This window comes from Lottia gigantea (genome assembly GCF_000327385.1).
Source record: "Lottia gigantea unplaced genomic scaffold LOTGIsca_25, whole genome shotgun sequence".
Classification (NCBI taxonomy): Eukaryota; Metazoa; Mollusca; class Gastropoda; family Lottiidae; genus Lottia; species Lottia gigantea.
In genome coordinates, this window is record NW_008708752.1 from 3,132,123 (window position 1) to 3,154,316 (window position 22,194).

A 22,194-nucleotide genomic window follows, 5' to 3' on the forward strand; every position below is an offset into this window, starting at 1 on the left:
TGTTTAATTTACATGACCTTTGACCTCAACTACCATCTTGAACTTTGACCTCAACTACCATCTTGAACTTTGACCCCAACTAGCATCTTGAACTTTGACCTCAACTACCATCTTGAACTTTGACCCAATACAATAACTTTGACCTCAACTTCCACAGGTGTTCACTGCTCACAACACTGAACCAGAAAAACAAAAATTGGAAATCCAAGCCAAAAAAAGCAAACCATATTACAGAAAATCACTGAAGAACAAAAAAAAAACAGCAATTCAAACAACCAAATCAATACAGAAACACAAAATCAATATAGAAACAACTAACACCAAATCAATGCAAAAACACCAAATCAATTCAGAAACCACAAACACCAAATCAATTCAGAAACCACAAACACCAAATCAATTCAGAAACCACAAACACCAAATCAATGCAGAAACAAACAACAAATCAATGCAGAAACAAATACAAAATCAATGCAGAAACAAACACAAAATCAATGCAGAAACAAACACAAAATCAATGCAGAAAGAAACACAAAATCAATGCAGAAACAAACACAAAATCAATGCAGAAACAAACACAAAATCAATGCAGAAACAAACACAAAATCAATGCAGAAACGCACAAAATCAATGCAGAACAAACACAAAATCTATGCAGAAACATCAAACACAAAATCAATGCAGAAACAAACACAAAATCAATGCAGACACAAAATCAATGCAGAAACGCACAAAATCAGTGCAGAAACAAACACAAAATCAATGCAGAAACATCAAACACAAAATCAATGCAGAAACACCAAACAAGAAATCAATGCAGAAACGCCGAAAATCCATCTTCTTCTGTGCTCTTCTTCTGAAATTAGAAAAGAAAATCCATGTAAATGAGCTGCAGCTCAAATCTTTTACCCATCACAAAAGCTTTCTATAATACTGTAATTGCTGATATGCGAATGGAATTTTTTTTGTTAAACTTTTGCCACTTTCGTCGATACGTTTTAAATAATGGTAGAAGAGCTAGATACCATTAGGAAAAAAGCCATGAATAGTCAAAATAATGCTCAATCCAATTGTACAAAATATATTTAGATGACTATGTTTCCTTACAAACATACCTGCGGCTCTTCATTGGTTTCGTTCCATCTGTTCCTCACCATGTGGTCTTCATCTGTACTGTAGGCGCCACTGCATCTGTTCTTCATCTGTGAATAGGAGATCTGTAGAGTCATACAGGCCATGACCTCAGAACACTCCTATTGTGGCAGTGCTAATGCGAGTAGGTAAATTACCAGACGATGTACCCTTTCTAACCTGTAAATAGACCCAACTAAAATTCATTTTACTTGTCATTGTAAGAAACGGAAATAACGTTTTTAACTGTTCAATCAGTTTACTAAGCTAAGTTTGCAAAGCCAAGGTTACCAGGTTTGCTATGCCAAGGATACCAGATGACATATGAGTTTCAATGCAAGGCGTCTAAAATGGTTAGATATCAAAATAGCTTTATGCAATACAGTCAACTTGCCTTGCGAGCTTCTGTGCCACACCATAAGCACTTTATTTCCATATGTTGAAGCTCTATCTGTATACACCTGAAAATATGAATAACGTACCATTATGCACAAATCTGAAAATACTTCAAACGTAAGCATAAAGTTTGACAAAGTGGTTATTAGATTGGCCAAAAATTGTTCAGCAAAAATCATGTCAGATTTCAGTATCAATAAACCATGTTCTGTCCATTTTGAAAGCCAAAGTTTGGTAGGACAATATCAATAACTCATATCATTACCTAACTTTGTTCCAAGATTCGCTTTTAGGACATCTGTGCTCCACCATAACCTATATAATGATTGACCTCCCAGTCGAATGTCCTAATGTCGAATGTATAGCCAAAGACCAGCTATTTTGGTTCTTGGACCCCTGCAAGATCAACAGTAGTAAAGTAAATTATGGTATTTAAAGCGATCTAATTATCTGATTGTTAAAGCCATAGCAAGTGATCACAACGGTCATTGGTGCAAACATTTTGAAATCCAAATAGTTTGGGCAAATTTATAAGCAAAGCAGATTTTCTGTAATTGCAAATTTATATTAAAAGTTATTTGTATTATTAGACAACATGGCAATCTTCACACATCTGTGGTTCATAAAATCCACTACGACTAAGTATTTTATAATGTTGCTATCGCAAAAGCTGCTGATAATATCTAAGGGTCTTTCAGAAAAGTTCAGAAAACGTCTTTTCTTTTTTCTCATCGGAAAAAATATTTTGAAATGTATGAAGGTTAATTTTTACAAGGAAAGAAAACTCAACGAACAGGGAATTTGATTAAAAATATAAACTGACCGTGCTTTGTTGGTCATCTAACTGTGAGGTGTATGTCAAACCCAATAGTAAAGACAGCTATCGAGTTCCCACCGATGGCTAAAAAAGAAACCAAAAGCAATAAACATTTTTATTTCAATTACAGCCAATAGATTTATCAATTGTCTATGAGTCAGACAACATTAATCCTTTGATACTACAGCATTTTACTCTTGTCACTATGTCTGATTGTTTCCTAATATACTCTCTGAAAAAAAAAACATTGAAGTGAAATAATTTAAAGATAGCTTGCGTTGCAAGGTAACATACGCCCACTGGCAGCTGTAAGAAAAAATAAAACCGTCTTTAGTGACTAAAGTACGAATTTTCTCATATTGAAGAAATTATTCATGCTGAATAATTCCACAAAATTTTTTAAAATCAATATCAATAACCCAAATACAACAAACAATTAAATCACACAGCTCTAATCAAGGGCAAAAAACAACTTTTGACACGTGTTTACAAAGTCAAGGGCAATAACTCAAAAAATGTTTGTCAAAAATATCTCTTGTTAGAACTTGTCCGAGATCTTATCAATTCCATTGATCACACAAAGTTTCAACAAGATCGGTTGAAAACTGTAGCTTCTATTGTGCTCACAAACAAATTTTAACGCGTTTTTCGTAAGTTAAGGGCATCAATTCCAATGATCACAACAAGTTTCATCAGAATCGGTTGAAAACTGTAGCGTCAATCCTGCTCACAAACTATTTTTAACAAATATTGACGTGTTTTTACAAAGTCAAGGGCAATAACTCAAAAACCGTTCATCGAAAATGTGTCAAGTTAGAACTTGTCCGAGATCTTATCAATTCCAATGATCACACCAAGTTTCATCAGAATCGGTTGAAAACTGTAGCTTCAATCCTGCTCACGAACTATTTTTAACAAATTTTGACGCGTTTTAACAAAGTCAAGGGCAATAACTCAAAAACCGTTCATCGAAAATGCGTCATGTTGCAACTTGTCCGAGATCTTATCAATTCCAATGATCACACCAAGTTTCATCAGAATCGGTTGAAAACTTTAGCTTCAATCCTGCTCACGAACTATTTTTAACAAATTTCAACGCGTTTTAACAAAGTCAAGGGCAATAACTCAAAAACCGTTCATCGAAAATGCGTCAAGTTAGAACTTGTCCGAGATCTTATGAATTCCAATGATCATACCAAGTTTCATCAGAATCAGATGAAAACTAGCTTCAATCCTGCTCACGAACAATTTTTAACAAATTTCAAGGCGTTCAAAGTCAAGGACCATATCTCAAAAACCGTTCATCGAAAATATGTCAAATTCGAATTTCACCGAAATCTTATCAATCTAAAGCATCACACCAAGTTTCATCAAAATCAGATAAAAACTGTAGTCTCTATAGTGCTCACAAGAAATGTTGACGGACGGACCGACGCGACGACAATATACGACCACATATTCATGTGGGCGTATAAAAATTGCTACTGTTGTGCATTCCTCAACAGAATGAAATCTAAATAATATGAGGCTAATTTTGGCACTGCTGTAAACATCCCTAAGTTAAGAATTACACTTTTTCAAAACATCTATCTATTCATCTTTGGAAACGTTTTATGGATAATGTTCTTTCTAGCATCGCTACTGATCTATCGCATGCACCTTCTGGAATAAAGAATGATACTGAATCTGTCAACTTGACGTCCATTTCAGAGAATCCACATACCTCATAGTGTAATTTTTATAATACTATTATTTGAAAAAAGACAGAAGTCAGCTTACAGAAAATGGGTGGAGGATTCGCCGCAGCTGCTTCATCTGTTCCCCTTCATCTGTCCTCTTCATCTGTGAATAGGAGTTCTGTAGTGTCATTCAGTTCATGACCCCAGAACACTCCTATTGTGGCAGTGCTATGACGGGGAGGTAAATTACCAGACGATTTACCCTTTCTAACCTGAAAATACACCCAAAATCAAATTCATTTCACTTGTCAATGAAGAAATAAAATGCTATCAAATTAATCAACTTTTCATTTTTACTTGAATTGAGAGATATTCATACAATTTTTTGAACTGTTTAAACAGTTTACTGAATTACGTCAAGTTCTGAAAACTTTATCCAAGACAAAGGATACCAGGTGACACATCATGACTTTCAAAAACAAGGATTCTAAATGGTGAGATATAAGAATAGCTTTATGTAATAAAGTCAACTTGCCTGATGAGCTTCTGCGCCACACCATAAGCACTTTATTTCCATACGGTGAAGCTCTATCTGTATATACACCTTAAATTATAAACAATTTAACATTATGCACAAATCTTAAAATACTGCAAACGTAGACATAAAGTTTGACAAAGTGGTTATGTATTAAGCCTGGTCAAAAACTGTTCATCAAAAATTACATCAAAATATCACCAATAAACTAAGTCATACCATGTTCTGTCCAGTTCGAAAGCCAATATTTGGTAGGACAAAATGAATATCTCAAATTTCTTATAAATAATTCAGTTATCAATACCTAGCTTTGTTCCAAGATTCGCTTTTAGGGCATTTTTGCTCCACCATAACATATGTAATGATTGACCTCCCAGTCGAATGCCCTTCTACTGTACAGCTAAAGACCAGCTATTTTGGTTCTTGGAACCCTGCACGAAAAACGGTAGTAAAGTAAATTATGGTATTTAAAGGGATCTAATTATCTCATTGTCAAATCCATGGAAATTGATCACAACGGTCTTTTGTGCAAAAATTGTTGAAATCCAAATATTTTGGACAAATTTATAAGCAAATTAGATTTTCTGTAATTACAATCTTATAAGTTATTTGTACTATCAGACAACATGGCAATGTTCAGACACATCTGTAGTTCACTACGACGAAGGATTTTATGGGGTCACTATTGCAAAAGCTGCTGATAATATTTGAGGGTCTTTGAGAAAAGATTATAAATCCTCTTTACTTTTTGATCATCCGAACAAAATATTTTGAACTTTTTGAAGACTTATTTTTTACAAGGAAAGAAAACCAAATGAACAGGGAATTTGATTAAAAACAAACTGACCGTGCTTTGTTGGTCATCTATCTGTGAGTGGTGTATGTCAAACCCAATAGTAAAGACAGCTATCGAGTTCCCGCTGACGGCTTAAAAGGAAAACGAAAGGCAATAAACATGTTTATTTCAATTAAAGCCAGCAATTTTTTGTGTTTTATCAATTTTCTAGTAGTCGGACAACCTTGATCCACAGTATTTTACTCTGATTGTTTGCTAATATACTTCCTGAAACAAAACATTGAAGGAGTGAAATAATCAAGTCTCTTAGGGCTACCTGTTGTACATGTGCATTCCTTAAAAGTTTTTTATTGTAAAGAATAGGAGACTAATTTTGCCACTGTTATAAAAATCGCTATTGAGGAGGGACATGGTTAAGAATTGCTCTTGGTCAAAGTATCATTTTATCTATCCATATTTGGAAATGTTTTATAGATTATGGACTTTTTGGCATCGCATCCCCTTGCGGAATACGGAATGCCACTGAATTTGTAAATTCGACGTTTCTTTCAGAGAATCCACATACCTAAAAGTCTAATATTTATGGTACTATCCTTTTGAAAAGATAGCTTGCCAGGTAAGGTAACATACGCCCACTGGCAGCTGGCAGAAATGAATAGTCTTTAGTGACTAAAGTACGGATTTTCTCATATTAAAGAAATTTTATCAGTTTGAATTCAATGATATCTATATCTACTGCCAGTTATTTATGCTGAGTAATTCCTCAATATCAATATCCCAAATAGATCAAATTATTAAATCACACAGCTCTAATATCAAGGGCAAAAAATTGTTTTGTGAAATCATTGAAAATTCAAACTGGGCTAAGATCTCATCGATATAAATAAAAAGACATAACACTCCATTCATTCCATTTTACTGATCAATATAAATCATCACAACACATTTCATAAGTACCACATGAAATCGGTATTCCTATTGTGCTCATGAACAAATTTTGACGAATTTTTATCTAAGTCAAAGGCTATAACTCAAAAACTTCTCATAGAAAAATCGTTAAATTTGAACAAGATATTATCAATATAAATGATCATTCCATATTACATTTAAATCAGATGAACACAAGTCTCTGTTGTGCTCGATGCCATATTTTGACTTGCTTTCCTAAGTCAATGGCAATAACTCATAGACCGTTCATCGAAATATTCAATTCGAACTTGTCCAAGATCTCATCACTAGAAATGATCACACCAAATTTCATTAAAATCATTTGAAAAAGCTAGCCTCTATTGTGTTCACAAGAAATGTTGACGGACCAACGGACCGACAGCAATATACGTCCACATTTTCATGTGGGCGCATAAAAAGTCAGAAGTAAGCTTACAAAAAATGGGTGAAGGAATCACCGCAGTTTCTTCATCTGTTCCTCTTCATCTGTCCTTCATCTGTCCCTCTTCATCTGTCCTTCATCTGTCCCTCTTCATCTGTCAATAGGAGTTCTGTAGATTCATACAGGCCATGACCTCAGAACACTCCTATTGTGGCAGTGCTATGATGGGAAGGTAAATTACCAAACGATTTACCCTTTCTAACCTGAAAATAGACCCAAAATCAAATTCATTTTACTTGTCATTGTAACAAAACAGAAATAAAATACTATCACATTACTTAACTTTTCATTTTTACTTGGATGAAGAGATATTCCTACAATTTTTTTTCAACTGTTCAAACATTTTACTGAGTAACGTTAAGTTCTGAAAACCTTATCCGCTACAAGACCAAGGAAACCAGGTGACATCATGACTTTTAGAAATAAGGATTCTAAATTGTGAGATATGAGAAAAGCTTTATGCAATAAAATCAACTTGCTTTGTGAGCTTCTGTGCCACACCGTAAGCACTTTATTTCTAATTGAAGCTCTATCTGTATACACCTGAAATTATAAATAACTTAACATTATAAACAAATCTGAAAATATTGCAAACGTGGGCATAAAGTTTGACAAAATGTATAAGGCCTGGTAAAAAAACTGTTCATCAAAAAACTAATAAACTAAGGCATACCATGCTCTGTCCAGTTCGAAAATGAAATGAAATGAATGGAGTTTACGTCCTACTTTTCTTCACCATGTCGGCTAATGAAGACGGGCAACGCCATGCAGGGTGGAATGAGAGGAATTTTGCCAGGACAGTGGCATTAACCTGCTTTTTTTTATTTTCCAACTGTCGAGGGATGTTTAACGTACAACGTCTTGTAGCACACGTGCACTTAGTTTATTGTCCCATCCAAAAGACAAGACGCTTTTTCCATGTCAGCCCCTCTTACCCGCATCAATGACAGGTCGAAATCGAACTGAAAAATCTGAAGGTATTATCTCGACCTATGCCGGGATTGAACCCTGGACCTTCAGGTTAGTGATCAAGCGTCTAACTCACTGAGCCACCACGACTCCCTTCTGTCCAGTTCAAAAGGCAATATTTGGTAGGACAAGATCAATATCTCAAATTTCATAGAAATAATTCAGTTATCAATACCTAGCTTTGTTCCAAGATTTACTTTTAGGACATTTGTGTTCCACCATAACCTATGTAATGATTGACCCCTATTCGAATGCCCTTCTGTACTGAATTTGTAAAGCTAAAGTATAGCTATTTTGGTTCTTGGAACCCTGCAAAAAAAATTGGTGGTAAAGTAAATTATGGATCTAATTATCTGATAGTCAAAGCCATGGCAATTGATCACAACGGTTTTTGTGTAAAAAATTTTGAAATCCAAATATTTTGGACAAATTTATAAGCAAATTATATTTGATTTATATTATATAAATCAGAGTAAATGGCAATGTTCAGACACATCTGCGATTCACTACGACGAGGGATTTTATGATGTCACTATTGCAAAAGCTGCTGATATTATCTTAGGATTTTTGAGAAAAGATTATAAATCCTCTTTCCTTTTTAATCATCCGAACAAAATATTTTGAACTTTTTGAAGGTTTATTTTTTACAAGGAAAGAAAACCCAATGAACAGGGAATTTGATTAAAGATATAAACTGACCGTGCTTTGTTGGTCATCTATTTGTGAGTGGTGTATGTCAAACCCAATAGCAAAGACACCTATCGAGTTCCCGCTGACGGCTTAAAAATAAAACAAAAGGCAAAAAACATGATTATTTCAATTAAAGCCAGCAGCAATTTTTTGTATTTTATGAAATTTCTAGGAGTCAGGCAACCTTATTCGTTTGATACCACAGTATTTTACTCTTTTCACTGTCTGAATATTTGCTAATATACTTCTTGAAACATAACATTGAATGAGTGAAATAATCAAGTCTCTTAAGGCTACTTGTTGTACATGTGCATTTCTAAACAGTTTTTTATGGTAAAGAATGGGAGACTAATTTTGCCTCTGTTGTAAAAAAGCGCTATTAAGCAGGGACATGACTAAGAAATGCACTTAGTCAAAATATCATTTTATCTATATATCTTTGGAAACGTTCTATGGATTATGGACTTTTTGGCATCACATTCCCCTTTTAGTAAACTCGACGTTTCTTTCAGAGAATCCACATACCTAAAAGTCTAATATTTACGGTACTATCCTTTTGAAAAAAAGTCAGAAGTAAGCTTACAAAAAATGGGTGGAGGAATCGCCGCAGCTACTTCATCTGTTCCTCTTCATCTGTCCTTCATCTGTTCCTCTTCATCTGTTACTCTTCGTCTGTGAATAGGATTTCTGTAGAGTCATACAGGCCATGACCTCAGAACACTCCTATTGTGGCAGTGCTATTGCGGAGTGGTAAATTACCAGACGATTTACCTTTTCTAACCTGAAAATAGAAATAGAAATCAAATTCATTTCACTTGTCATTGTAACAAAACAGAAATAAAACACTATCGAATTACTTAACTTTTCATTTTTACTTGAATGGAGAGATATATATATACAATTTTTTCAACCATTCAAACATTTTACTGAGTTATGTTAAGTTCTGAAAACCTTATCCACTGTAAGACCAAGGATACCAGGTGACACATCATGATTTTCAAAAACAAGGATTCAAAATGTGGAGATATAAGAATAGCTTTATGTTACAAAGTCTACTTGCCTTGTGAGCTTCTGCGCCACACCATAAGCACTTTATTTCTATATGATGAAGCTCTATTTGTATACACCTGAAATTATAAATAACTTAACATTATGCACAAATCTGAAAATACTGCAAACGTAAGCATAACGTTTGACAAAGTGGTTATGTATTAAGCCTTATCATAAACTGTTAATAAAAAAATCACATTAAATAAACGAAGGCTTTCTATGTTCTGTCAATTCGAAAGCCAATGTTTGCTAGGATAAAATCAATTCAATTATCAGTACCTAGCTTTGTTCCAAGATTAGCTTTTAGGACATTTGTGCTCCACCATAACCTACGTAATGATTGACCTCCCAGTCGAATGTCCTTTTATTGTACAACTAAATACTAGCTATTTTGATTCTTGGAACCCTGCAAGAAACAGAAAAAGTAAATTATGGTATTTAAAGGGATCTAATGAACCGATTGTTAAAGCCATGGCAATTGACAACAATGGCCAGTGGTTCAAATATTTTGGCCAAATTCATAAGCAAATTAGATTTTCTGTGATTCTAAACATTCATTTTATAATGTTACTAAAACTGCTGATAATATCTAAGTTTTTTTCATAATAGTAATTTTTCAATTTATCAAAACTAAATGAACTGGGAATTTAATTAAAAATATAAACAGACCGTGCTTTGTTGGTCATCTATCTGTATGTGGTGTATGTCAAACTCAATAGTAAAGACAGCTATCGGGTTCCCGCTGACGGCTAAAAACAACCAAAAGCAAAATACATGTCAATGAAATGAAATAAATCGAGTCCTAATGGGGCTAATGAAGGCGAGACCAACATGCAATGTGCTAGAAGGGAAATTTTGCCAAGATAGCGTCGTTAGCTTGACGGGCAGTTATGGTGTCAGTGGATATTGAATGTACAAAAAGTCTAATACACGCGGCATCGGCTTAAAAACGAACTGGCGCTTTTTACGTGTTAGCGTTTCCGACCTGCATGTCGCACACTGCATTGACCTTTGACGCTACAGGCGTTACACTTTAAAATGTTTTATTTAGAAGCTCATTTATTTCTTGAAACAAAACATAAATTGGTATAATTTAAATCCAGACCCCCTGTGCTATTGTATATGGACAAGATTGCCCAAATTTGTAAACCTTTCAAACTGAGCTTATGATGGCAATATGCATTCTTAAACATACTCTTTCTCCAACATAAGAGATTTTACTAAATTGTATATTATACAATTATGTGTCAAGTATGTGGATTTTATTTGTTACTTTTTAATTTGATCTTAAAGAATATTTGTACCCGTGTTATATGGAAACGTGTTTACATGTAAATGTATAATATTTGATATAATTCCATGCAGTAATAAATATTGTTTAAAAAAAAAAAGTTTTAGGGTTTAGTGTCAAAACCCCACAATTTTATGTTTTCAGAGCTCTATTGTAATGATTATTGTGGCATGTGTAGCTAGTCAGACAAGGTATACGTAATTTTTATAATCATTCCCTTTCAGAGATTCCACATCACAACTGACTTACTGGTAGTTTCTAAATTATGTCAATTCGAAAAATCAATTTGAAAATAGCATTGAAATTCTTACTGTACAAACACTAAGTTTTCAGACACATGTTTTGCCATCCTTTTATATGATTTAAAATCTTGAATCCAAATTACTTCTGAGTCTATGATTGTCCTTGAAATGAGGAAAATTCCGAACAATAAAAACTTGGAATTTGAATTTTACAGATGGCTAATTTTCATCATTAATTCCTCGAACGAAAAAGCGATCAAAAGTGCAAAATTATCGAAACTTACTGTACGTTGGGATTTTCCAATGTCTAGTTTCCCACTGACATGGACAACGCTGTCTAGTTTGCAAGGGAGCAAAATGAGGCCACGTGTACTACAGGGGTGCACATTGAAGATTCTTCAACAGTTGGAAATAGAAAAGTGTTGGCTGATGCCATTGGCCATGCAAATTGTCCCGCATAATGTCGTTGTCTTTCTTTATAAACCCATTCAGATGCACTTCGTTTACACAGATTAAATTACGAATAAAATATACTCCAGCCTTTAATGACATCTTAATGGTGCCAAATTTGAACCCATGATCATAATTTGTTTGAGCCAATGGTGTCTAAGTTACAAACTATCCTTAGAATTTTGAACTCAAGATCAACTTACTATTAAATGGATGGAGGCATCGTTGATTTTCCTCTTCATCTGTTATCTTCATCTGTAATCTTCATCTGTTCTTCTTCTGTAGGCGCGCCTGCTTCTTCTGTACATAGGAGGATCTGTAGAATCATACAGGCTATGACCTCAGATCACCCCTAGTGTGGCAGTGCTATTGCGGGTAGGTAAATTACCAGACGATTTACCATTTCTAACCTGAAAATGGAAAAATTCAACATTGATTACTGTTACCAAAACCAACAATCAAACAGTATTGGCCATACAGAAGCAAATTACACCAGCAGTCAAGTTTCAACAAAACCTTATAAAACTGTAGTCTATACTGTCTTTTTCAGATATCAGAACTGATTAGAAAGCTAGACCACTAACAGCTGTCAGAAGTGATAACAAAATCTTTAGTAGCTTAATAATGAATTTTCAAATTGTCTTTGAGATATTTTTAGATCAAGGCAAAGCCTCAAAACAGTTCATCAAATTATCATCTTATTCAAACATGAACAAGGTCTACTCGATTATTACCTATTATTTGAATGTATACCAAGTTTGATCAATATTGGAATTACACTGTAGTCTACATCGTGCCTACCAGCCAAATTTGACGCATTTTCAAACCCTGAAACCTTTAATTCGATTGTTACCAATTTCTAAATGAGATCTCATCAATATATACATGCATACAAAGTTTCACCAAATCAAATAATAACATGAGCAAGTATTCTCCAAACAATCTTAGCGCTAGGATCAATGCTAGAAGATCAGAATCTAAGACATCCTATATATGTCCTAGTCTCTATCGTGCATACATTCCAAATTTGACGAATTTCTACTAAGTAAAGAGCAATAAATCTGAGACAGTTCATGCGATTTTTACAAATTTCGACAGAGATCTCATCATTATATACAATCATTTCAAGTTCCATCAATATCGGATAAAAACTGTGGCCTCTATCGTACACAAAAACCAAATTTGAATCGTTTTTACTAAGTCAAAGGTAATAACTATTCATGCGATTTTTACCAATTTCGAACTCAATAGAGCTTTAGCATTCCAAGTTTCATCAGTATCGGATAAAAAATGTAGTCTCTGGCGTTCCTACAAACTAAATTTGTTTGTTTTCACTAAGTCAAGGGCAATAACTTTGAAACCGTTTGACCACTAAAATGGTCATCAGGAACTAAAATTCAGTAATTGCTTGGATAAAGATAGCTTGCCTGGCAAGCCCACTACCAGCCGTCAGAAATGATAAAGTCCGATTGTTACTAATTTCAAGCTTTAATCAGATCTCATACCAAGTTTCATAAAAGATTGCTTGCCAGGCAAGGTAATATACGACAACTGGCAGCTTTGATTTTGAATAAAAATATTTAGCAGTACGGTAACAATCACCAGTATGAAATATTCAACCTTCAGTCATACACTTCTTTTCAACATTTTAGCGCAACACTGAATAATAGTGTGTATGAGTTATTGCCCTTGTTCTTGAAAACATGTTCAGTTTTTAGCTCGTGAAAACTCTACAAGGCAAATATTCAATCTTCAGCGCGGGACTGAATATTAAAACCAAGTTTTGTCAAAGTCCAGCAAGAAGCATGCCTTTTAGTGTTTAAGAGCTAAATTTGAAAGCGTTTTCAAGAACAAGGGCAATAACTCATACTAAATATTTTTCAATTCTTCTGATTTTCAATAGGGTTCATCCTTGGGTGATTACGAACATTCACACCAAGTTTCACCAAATCCGTCAAGAATTGTGCCTTCTAGAGTGATTACGGGCTAAAAATTGAACGCGTTTTCAAAAGCAAGGGCAATAACTCATACTAAATATTTTTCGATTTTTCGGATTTTCAATAGGGTTTATCCTTGGGTGATAACAAATACTCATGCCAAGTTTCATCAAAATCCGTCAAGAATTGACCCTTCTAGAGTGTTTACAAGCTAAAAATTGAACGCGTTTTCAAGAACAGGGGCAATAACTCATACTTAATAGTTTTTTATTCTTCTGATTTTCAATAGTGTTCATCCTTGGGTGATTACAAACACTCACACCAAGTTTCGTCAAAACCCGTCAAGAATTGTACCTTCTAGAGTGTTTACGAGCTAAATACTTAACGCGTTTTCAAGAACAAGGGCAATAACTCATACTAATTTTTTTTCGATTCTTCTGATTTTCAGATTACGAACACTCATACCAAGTTTTGTCAAAATCCGTCAAGAATTGTGTCTTGTAAAGTGTTTACGAGCAATTGTGGACGGACCGACGGACGGACATGCGTGACGGCAATGTCATGTGGGCGTATAAAAATCAGTAATCGTTTGAATACTTAAAAAGATAGCTTGCCAGACAAGGTAACATACACACACTGGCACTTGTCAGAAATCATGACACGGCCTTTGTAGTTTGAATTTATTGATCATTAGATATAACATGTCAGTCATTTATGCTCAGTTTTTCCACGATATTTTTTTTAAATCAATAGCAATAACACACATCAAATTATTAAATCACACAGCTCTCTTTTTTTCAAATTTCAAGATATTTCAAAGTCATGGACAATAATTCATAAATTGTTGATCTGAAAAAATCGTCAAAATATAAATAAGTAGGATGTAAAACTGTATTTATTTCATTTCATTCGTCAATATTAATGATCAAACAAAATTTCATTTAAATCAGACGAAAACTGTACGTGTGCTCATGAACAAATTCCAATGCGTTTGCCTAAGACAACGGCAATTACTCAAAAACTGTTCATCAAAAATAGTAAAAATTCGAACTTGACCAAGATCTCATTCATAAACAAGCCAAATTTAATTAAAATCAGGAAAAACTGTAGTCTCTAGCGTGTTCTAAAACAAATTTTGACACGCTTTTCCTAAGCCAATTCAAATGCTGTTCATCGAAAAATCGTCAAATTCAAACTTGTCTAAGATCTCAATAATAAGAATAATTGAATATTGTAAAGTTAGTAATCGTTAAAAGACAAAACATCAGTAATTGTTTGAACACTTAAAACATCACTTTTAAAATCTAAAAATTAGTAGCAGTTTGAGCACTGTTTAAAATAAAAAAATCAGTAACGTTTTAAGACAAAACATCAGTAATTGAGCACTAAAAAAATCAATAACTGTTTGAATATTATAAAATCAGTAACTGTTTGAATATTAGCAAATCAGCAACTGTTTGAATATTATAAATTCAGCAACTGTGTGAATATTAAAAAGTCAGTAACTGTTTGAATATTATAAAATCAATAACTGTTTGAATATCATAAAGTCAGTAACTGTTTGAATATTATAAAATCAGTAACTGTTTGAATATTATAAAGTCAGTAACTGTTTGAATATCATAAAGTCAGTAACTGTTTGAATATTATAAAGTCAGTAACTGTTTGAATATCATAAAGTCAGTAATTGTTTGAATATTATAAAATCAGTAACTGTTTGAATATTATAAAATCAATAACTGTTTGAATATTATAAATTCAGTAACTGTTTGAATATTATAAAGTCAGTAATTGTTTGAATATTATAAAATCAGTAACTGTTTGAATATTATAAAATCAGTAACTGTTTGAATATTAGCAAATCAGCAACTGTTTGAATATTATAAATTCAGCAACTGTGTGAATATTAAAAAGTCAGTAACTGTTTGAATATTATAAAATCAATAACTGTTTGAATATTATAAATTCAGTAACTGTTTGAATATTATAAAGTCAGTAATTGTTTGAATATTATAAAATCAGTAACTGTTTGAATATTATAAAATCAGTAACTGTTTGAATATTAGCAAATCAGCAACTGTTTGAATATTATAAATTCAGCAACTGTGTGAATATTAAAAAGTCAGTAACTGTTTGAATATTATAAAATCAGTAACTGTTTGAATATTATAAATTCAGTAACGGTTTGAATATTATAAAATCAATAACTGTTTGAATATTATAAATTCAGTAACTGTTTGAATATCATAAAGTCAGTAACTGTTTGAATATTATAAAGTCAGTAACTGTTTGAATATTATAAATTCAGTAACCGTTTGAATATCATAAAGTCAGTAACTGTTTGAATATTATAAAATCAATAACTGTTTGAATATTATAAAATCAGTAACTGTTTGAATATCATAAAGTCAGTAATTGTTTGAATATTATAAAATCAGTAACTATTTGAATATTATAAAATCAATAACTGTTTGAATATTATAAATTCAGTAACTGTTTGAATATTATAAAATCAATAACTGTTTGAATATCATGAAGTCAGTAACAGTTTGAATATTATAAATTCAGTAACTGTTTGAATATTATAAAATCAATAACTGTTTGAATATTATAAAATCAATAACTGTTTGAATATTACAAAATCAATAACTGTTTGAATATTACAAAATCAATAACTGTTTGAATGTTATAAAACCAGTAACTGTTTGAATATTAAAAAATCAGTAACTGTTTGAATATTATAAAATCAGTAACTGTTTGAATATTATAAAGTCAGTAACTGTTTTAATATTTTGAAATCAAAAACTGTTTGAATGTTATGAAATCAATAACTGTTTGAATATTATAAAATTAGTAACTGTTTGAATATTATAAAATCAGTAACTGTTTGAATATTATGAAATCAATAACTGTTTGAATATTATAAAGTTAGCAATTGTTTGAGGATTATAAAGTCAGTAACTGTTTGAATATTATAAAGTCAGTAACTGTTTGAATATTATGAAATCAATAACTGTTTGAATATTATAAAGTTGGCAATTGTTTGAGTATTATAAAGTCAGTAACTGTTTGAATATTATAAAGTCAGTAACTGTTTGAATATTTAAAAGTCAGTAACTGTTTGAATATTATGAAATCAATAACTGTTTGAATATTATAAAGTCGGCAATTGTTTGAGTATTATAAAGTCAGTAACTGTTTGAATATTATAAAGTCAGTAACTGTTTGAATATTATAAAGTCAGTAACTGTTTGAATATTATAAAGTCAGTAACTGTTTGAATATTATAAAATCAGTAACTGTTTGAATATTATAAAATCAGTAACTGTTTGAATATTATAAAGTCAGTAACTGTTTGAATATTATAAAGTCAGTAACTGTTTGAATATTATAAAATCAGTAACTGTTTGAATATTATAAAATCAATAACTGTTTGAATATTATAAATTCAGTAACCGTTTGAATATTATAAAATCAGTAACTGTTTGAATATTATAAAGTCAGTAACTGTTTGAATGTTATAAAATCAGTAACTGTTTGAATATTATAAAATCAGTAACTGTTTGAATATTATAAAATCAATAACTGTTTGAATATTATAAAATCAGTAACTGTTTGAATATTATAAATTCAGTAACGGTTTGAATATTATAAAATCAATAACTGTTTGAATATTATAAATTCAGTAACTGTTTGAATGTTATAAAATCAGTAACTGTTTGAATATTATAAATTCAGTAACTGTTTGAATATTATAAAATCAGTAACGGTTTGAATATTATAAAATCAGTAACGGTTTGAGTATTATAAAATCAGTAACTGTTTGAGTATTATAAATTCAGTAACTGTTTGAATGTTATAAAATCAGTAACTGTTTGAATATTATAAATTCAGGAACTGTTTGAATATTATAAAATCAGTAACTGTTTGAACATTATAAAATCAGTAGTCGCTTAAATATCAATTTTAACATTATAAAATCAGTAATTGTTTGGATATTATAAGATAGGTAAGGCAAGATAATATATGCCCACTGGCAGCTTTGATTTGAATAAAAATATTTAGCAGTACATTAACAATCACCAGTATGAAATAGTCAACCTTCAGTCATACATTTCATTTGAACTCTTTAGGGCGATACTGAATAATATTCAGTATGAGTTATTGCCCTTGTTCTTCAAAAAGGTGTTCAATTTTTAGCTCGTGAAAACTCTAGAAGGCAAATATTCAATCTTCAGCGCGGGGCTGAATAATAAAACCAAGTTTTGTCAAAATCCATCAAGAATCATGCCTTTTAGTGTTTAAGAGCTAATTTTGAGAGCGTTTTCAAGAACAAGGGCAATAACTCATACTAAATATTTGACGACTCGTCAATTTAAGATATTCTGTGATATATAGAAAAGCCATATACAGAAATGCTCAGTAAAATTCCTGGTTTGAATTATTTTTAAAAGAATCATGAGATTTTCGTACATTTCTAGTACTTCTGTTGACTATTTACAAGGTGATAAAAGCCTACCAGCAGTTTTTATTGCAAATGCATTTCATTGTTTGTTGCCCATTCACATTTTGTTCGTGTTTAGACCATAGAGAATTGTGAAAAAAAACATTTATTGTATCGCATCATGGCCGGTTTTTATCGTTAGGCAGACGGACGGACTAACTTCCATACTACGTATGGGCATATAAAAAACAAAATAATATATATAGAATTGTTCCTTGAAGTGTTACCAAAAGTTGCACTATATTGCAAATAATAGGACACAATATTTCGGTGAAAAATTCAGATCAACACAAAAATCGATAGGAATCATCTTTAAAATGACATGGACCCACAAAATAAAAATCAAAAGAATTTTATCCCGTAGAGTGAGCATAAGCCAAATTTGAACGGACGAACCGACGGAGTGATTACAATATACGCCCAAACTATTTGTGGTCGTATAAAAAATGAGTCGCTGTTTGAGCTCAAGACAATCAGTATCTGTTTGAACTATCAGTAACTGTTTAAAATCAAAAATTAAGTAACCGTTGACATCAGTAATTGTTTGAGAACCAAAAAAATCTTTTAAAAAAATCAGTCTCAGTTTGAACACAAGAAAATCAGCATCTGTTTAATACGGAATGCCAAAACAGAAAAAATCCAACATAAAAAAAATCACATACCAAGAAGTTAAAATTTTATACCAAGAAACATTATGTTTTACTGTCGGTTCGGGGACACCTTTCACTGTTTATATAGGGCCAAATATTTTAATATTATAGAGGGCATAAAAAAAATAATGTAGATTAGATTTATTTGGCACGGCTAGTGAAAGACATTGTGCTTTCCTTCTTCACTCATATAGGCGATGTAAGGCCAGTCATATAGACATAGGATAGACCTAATGTCTTACACCTATTTTCTTTTTATCGAATAAGTTTACCCCTTTAACACTAGATATTTTTATAGGAGGTCTATAATGGGTATAGGCTGCGGGATAGGAAACACACTCGGGAAACGCAGATCTATGAACGGCTGTGTCAGAAACTCTGACCCACAATTGTAGACCGTTGCCTATCCCGTATAATCAATAAACATAGGTCTAATTGCTTATTGCGCTTTTAGTCTTGGTATGTAATATATTGATTTTCGTATATAATTCTTGGTACTTGATATGAATTTCTTGGTATATGATTAAAGATTTTGGTATATAATATAAGTATCTTGGTATAAAATTTCAACTTCGTGGTAGGCCCTATGTGATTCTTTTTTTATGTTGAATTTTTTCATTTTGGTATTCCATAGTTTCAATATCAAAATATCAGTAACTGTTTTAATATTATAAAATCAGTAACCGTTTAAAGAAAAATCATCAGTAACTGTTTGAGCACTAAAACAGTAACTGTTAAATATAAAAAAAAAATCAGTAACTGTTTTAAAATCCTAAATTCCGTAACCGTACAAAGAAAAAAAATCGGTAACCGTTGAAACAGTAACATTAACAAAACTATAAGTTAGAATTGGTGGATAGACAGAGGTTACAAGAATATGCTCTTTAATATGCATTTTGATGCAATTGCATATTCTATTCCAAACTAATAGTAATGACACCTTGATGTCACTCCGCAACTGGGTTTGTCAACACATAGTTAACCACATATTTTTGTAATATTTCATGTTTATAAGTTGATTTTACAATTTTCGGTTTAAGAAATATTTTTGAAAATGGGATACCACACAGTCTTCAATAAGGCTCGCTACAGAAATAGACTCTTCGAAAAGGTTGCCGTGTTGTTAAAGCCAGTTGTAGAGTAGAAAATGAGGAAGGCAATTGGCAGTTGATTTATGAGTACGAGTTTAAAGTATTCTAAGACGTTAACAGAAAGAATTCTTCTTTTCTGCAACTGTTTGAGCTAATGAGGGCGGGCAGTGTGCAATGAAGGTAATTTTTCATAGAAAGTGGTACTAGCCTACATGTTCGGTTTTCAACTGTCAGAGGATCTTTAACTTGCAAAATCTGTTGCACACTGAGTCACCATCATATTTGAACAAAGGTCAAGATTATGCAGAAAATGGCCAAAACTGGATGGATATAATATAATTAATTTGAAACTTACGTGATGAGCTTCCATGCCACACCATAAGCACTTTATTCTTCTATAATGAAGCTCGATCTGTTTACACCTAAAATCATAATAATATACATAAAGTTTTCCTCCGAAAAGCAACTTTTGTTGAAACAGTGAACAAACTCTTTTTATAAATGTTGTTAAATCAAGAAATAATGAAGTAAATCATAATGAAGAATAGTGAGATGTAATTTTCTTTCTTTTCAACTTATTGAAGCAAAAACTCAAAACAGAATTATTATCAATTCCCCAATAGGATCTTGGCTTCTTAACTATTAGTCTGAAACTTGTTGACTTTAACCCAGTACTTGAGACAGAAGAAAAGCAGAAAATTTGGGGATTTTCCACATTTAAGAAAATTTTCCAACTAAAACCATTTTTAAAGGCATTATAATTTTTTCGTAGGTTTGAAGATGTATTTTGATTTGTTGTATAGGTTTCACAAATTTTAGCAAAAAAAAAATGTACAAAAAAAAGCAGAATGTCCCTTTGCGTTTAAAAACTACACCAAAATTTAGATTAAGCTGCAATCTATACACTTGGTACACGATTTTAATCAACCCTTTTAAAACAATTGCTGTTTAACTTAGTAGATAATTGACGGACACCTATCTAAATGATATGAATATAAGCCCATTGAATCACGGGTTCGATATGAAGAAAACTAGTGCACCTTTTATAAATCAGGTTGAAGTCAACAAGTTTCTAACTATTGCCAATAAAAATCAATAATGACTTACCTCCATTTGTTCCAAGAGAGGTGGGGTGGACATGATATGGCAGCTTAGCCAGTGCAACCTAGGGGGCCCTAACAAGGTAGCCCACCGGCTGTCGCAACTAATCCACGCGCAAACCACCCCCCACCCAAATTTTGCTCCTTGTGAACTACCTCCAAAACCCTAGGTTGCACACCATATCTGACGTTGTTGTCCGTAGCTGCAGACGAGCTAATATACTTGGAACCCTGAAAAAACAAATGGTGAATTTCTTTTACTCGTATTATTCATTTAATTTAAACGGTATGTTATATAATTCAAGTTTAGAAAGATCAAAACAACACCTTAAAAACAATTTCACGCTATGCGATCTTTAGACAATAGCTGACCTAATTCAGCTTGCGTCCCTACTGAAATTGGAGCTTTTTCAAAACTATCCGTACATCTTCACAGAATCAGAATCTAATGTTTAGTTCCCTACAAATAAGCAAAAAATCACTAATAGAAGATTAGACAGTAGGCTCTTCAGGAAATGACTTAACATAATATCTGTAATAACTATTTTATCAAAGGTAACATGTCCTATTACTCGTACACCCTTGATAAATCATCGGTGTCCATTGCAAGCGTTAATATAACAGGGTACTAACCTCAACAGGGATGGTATCCCAACCATGGTGTATTAACTCAATTTTAAATACCTCTATCGAGCACCCTGACCTGAAACGACCAGACAAAAATATCATTATAAACCACAGCCTTTATTCCAAAAAATCTTATTTTTGTGGGCATATGAGACAGAGAGAGGCGTATGCTAGTGACATATTTGAATATGTCTGAGTTTCGTAACCTTTTTATGGATATCCCCAGTTCTGAACAGGGTTTTGCTACGACATAATTTAACGTGGAGACCATAGATATCTTTCGTGTGGACACTGACATTCATAATCAAATAATCACTCTTGTAGAGTTCACATTTGACAAAAAGAAGTTGGCGGCATTAGAATAAAAAAATTTCAGGTGTCGTGTATAATGACGCAAGTTAACACCTCCCCCCCCCCCCCTTCCACACGGGCTATAAAAGTATTTCTTTTCCTCTCATACATACTAAGAAAATATGCATTCTTGTGACTCATTGTAAACGCAGGCTAAGTGTTTTGAAAACTGGAGGGTGGGTGGCTGAATTATATTGCAATTTGCAAGAAATTAGAGAATTTTAAAAAGGCGACTTACCGGTTGCTATAAACAAAGCAAACTGACACTCAAGGGTTATAAACTGAGGTGAGTAAATTTCACTAGTCATTATAATCCTTGGCTTGACTACTATTCATTAGCTTTTCGGTAGTCCGAAACATGGTGTTCCTTACTTGCCTACGATAGGGTTGTGTATAATTCGAAGATCACAGATAGCAAACCTGTATTATCGGAAGATCGCAGATCCCAACTAGAATCCGCAGACCCCTTATACTATATCCTGCAGACCCAACTAGAAT

The 22,194-nt window shown here is 32.6% G+C and overlaps 1 protein-coding gene across 1 annotated transcript; it reads right to left on the reverse strand.

The window, feature by feature from the left end:
- Nucleotides 1-4,169: 4,169 nt before the first annotated feature.
- LOTGIDRAFT_160695 (hypothetical protein) lies at nucleotides 4,170-21,377 on the reverse strand (the record flags this gene model as incomplete). Its single annotated transcript, XM_009055782.1, has 10 exons — nucleotides 4,170-4,295; nucleotides 4,476-4,627; nucleotides 6,926-6,947; nucleotides 7,246-7,287; nucleotides 9,163-9,184; nucleotides 9,460-9,530; nucleotides 11,787-11,846; nucleotides 19,974-20,040; nucleotides 20,875-20,949; nucleotides 21,352-21,377. 10 exons carry the CDS (start codon nucleotides 21,375-21,377, stop codon nucleotides 4,170-4,172), a joined length of 663 nt encoding a protein of 220 aa, XP_009054030.1.
- Nucleotides 21,378-22,194: the final 817 nt, after the last annotated feature.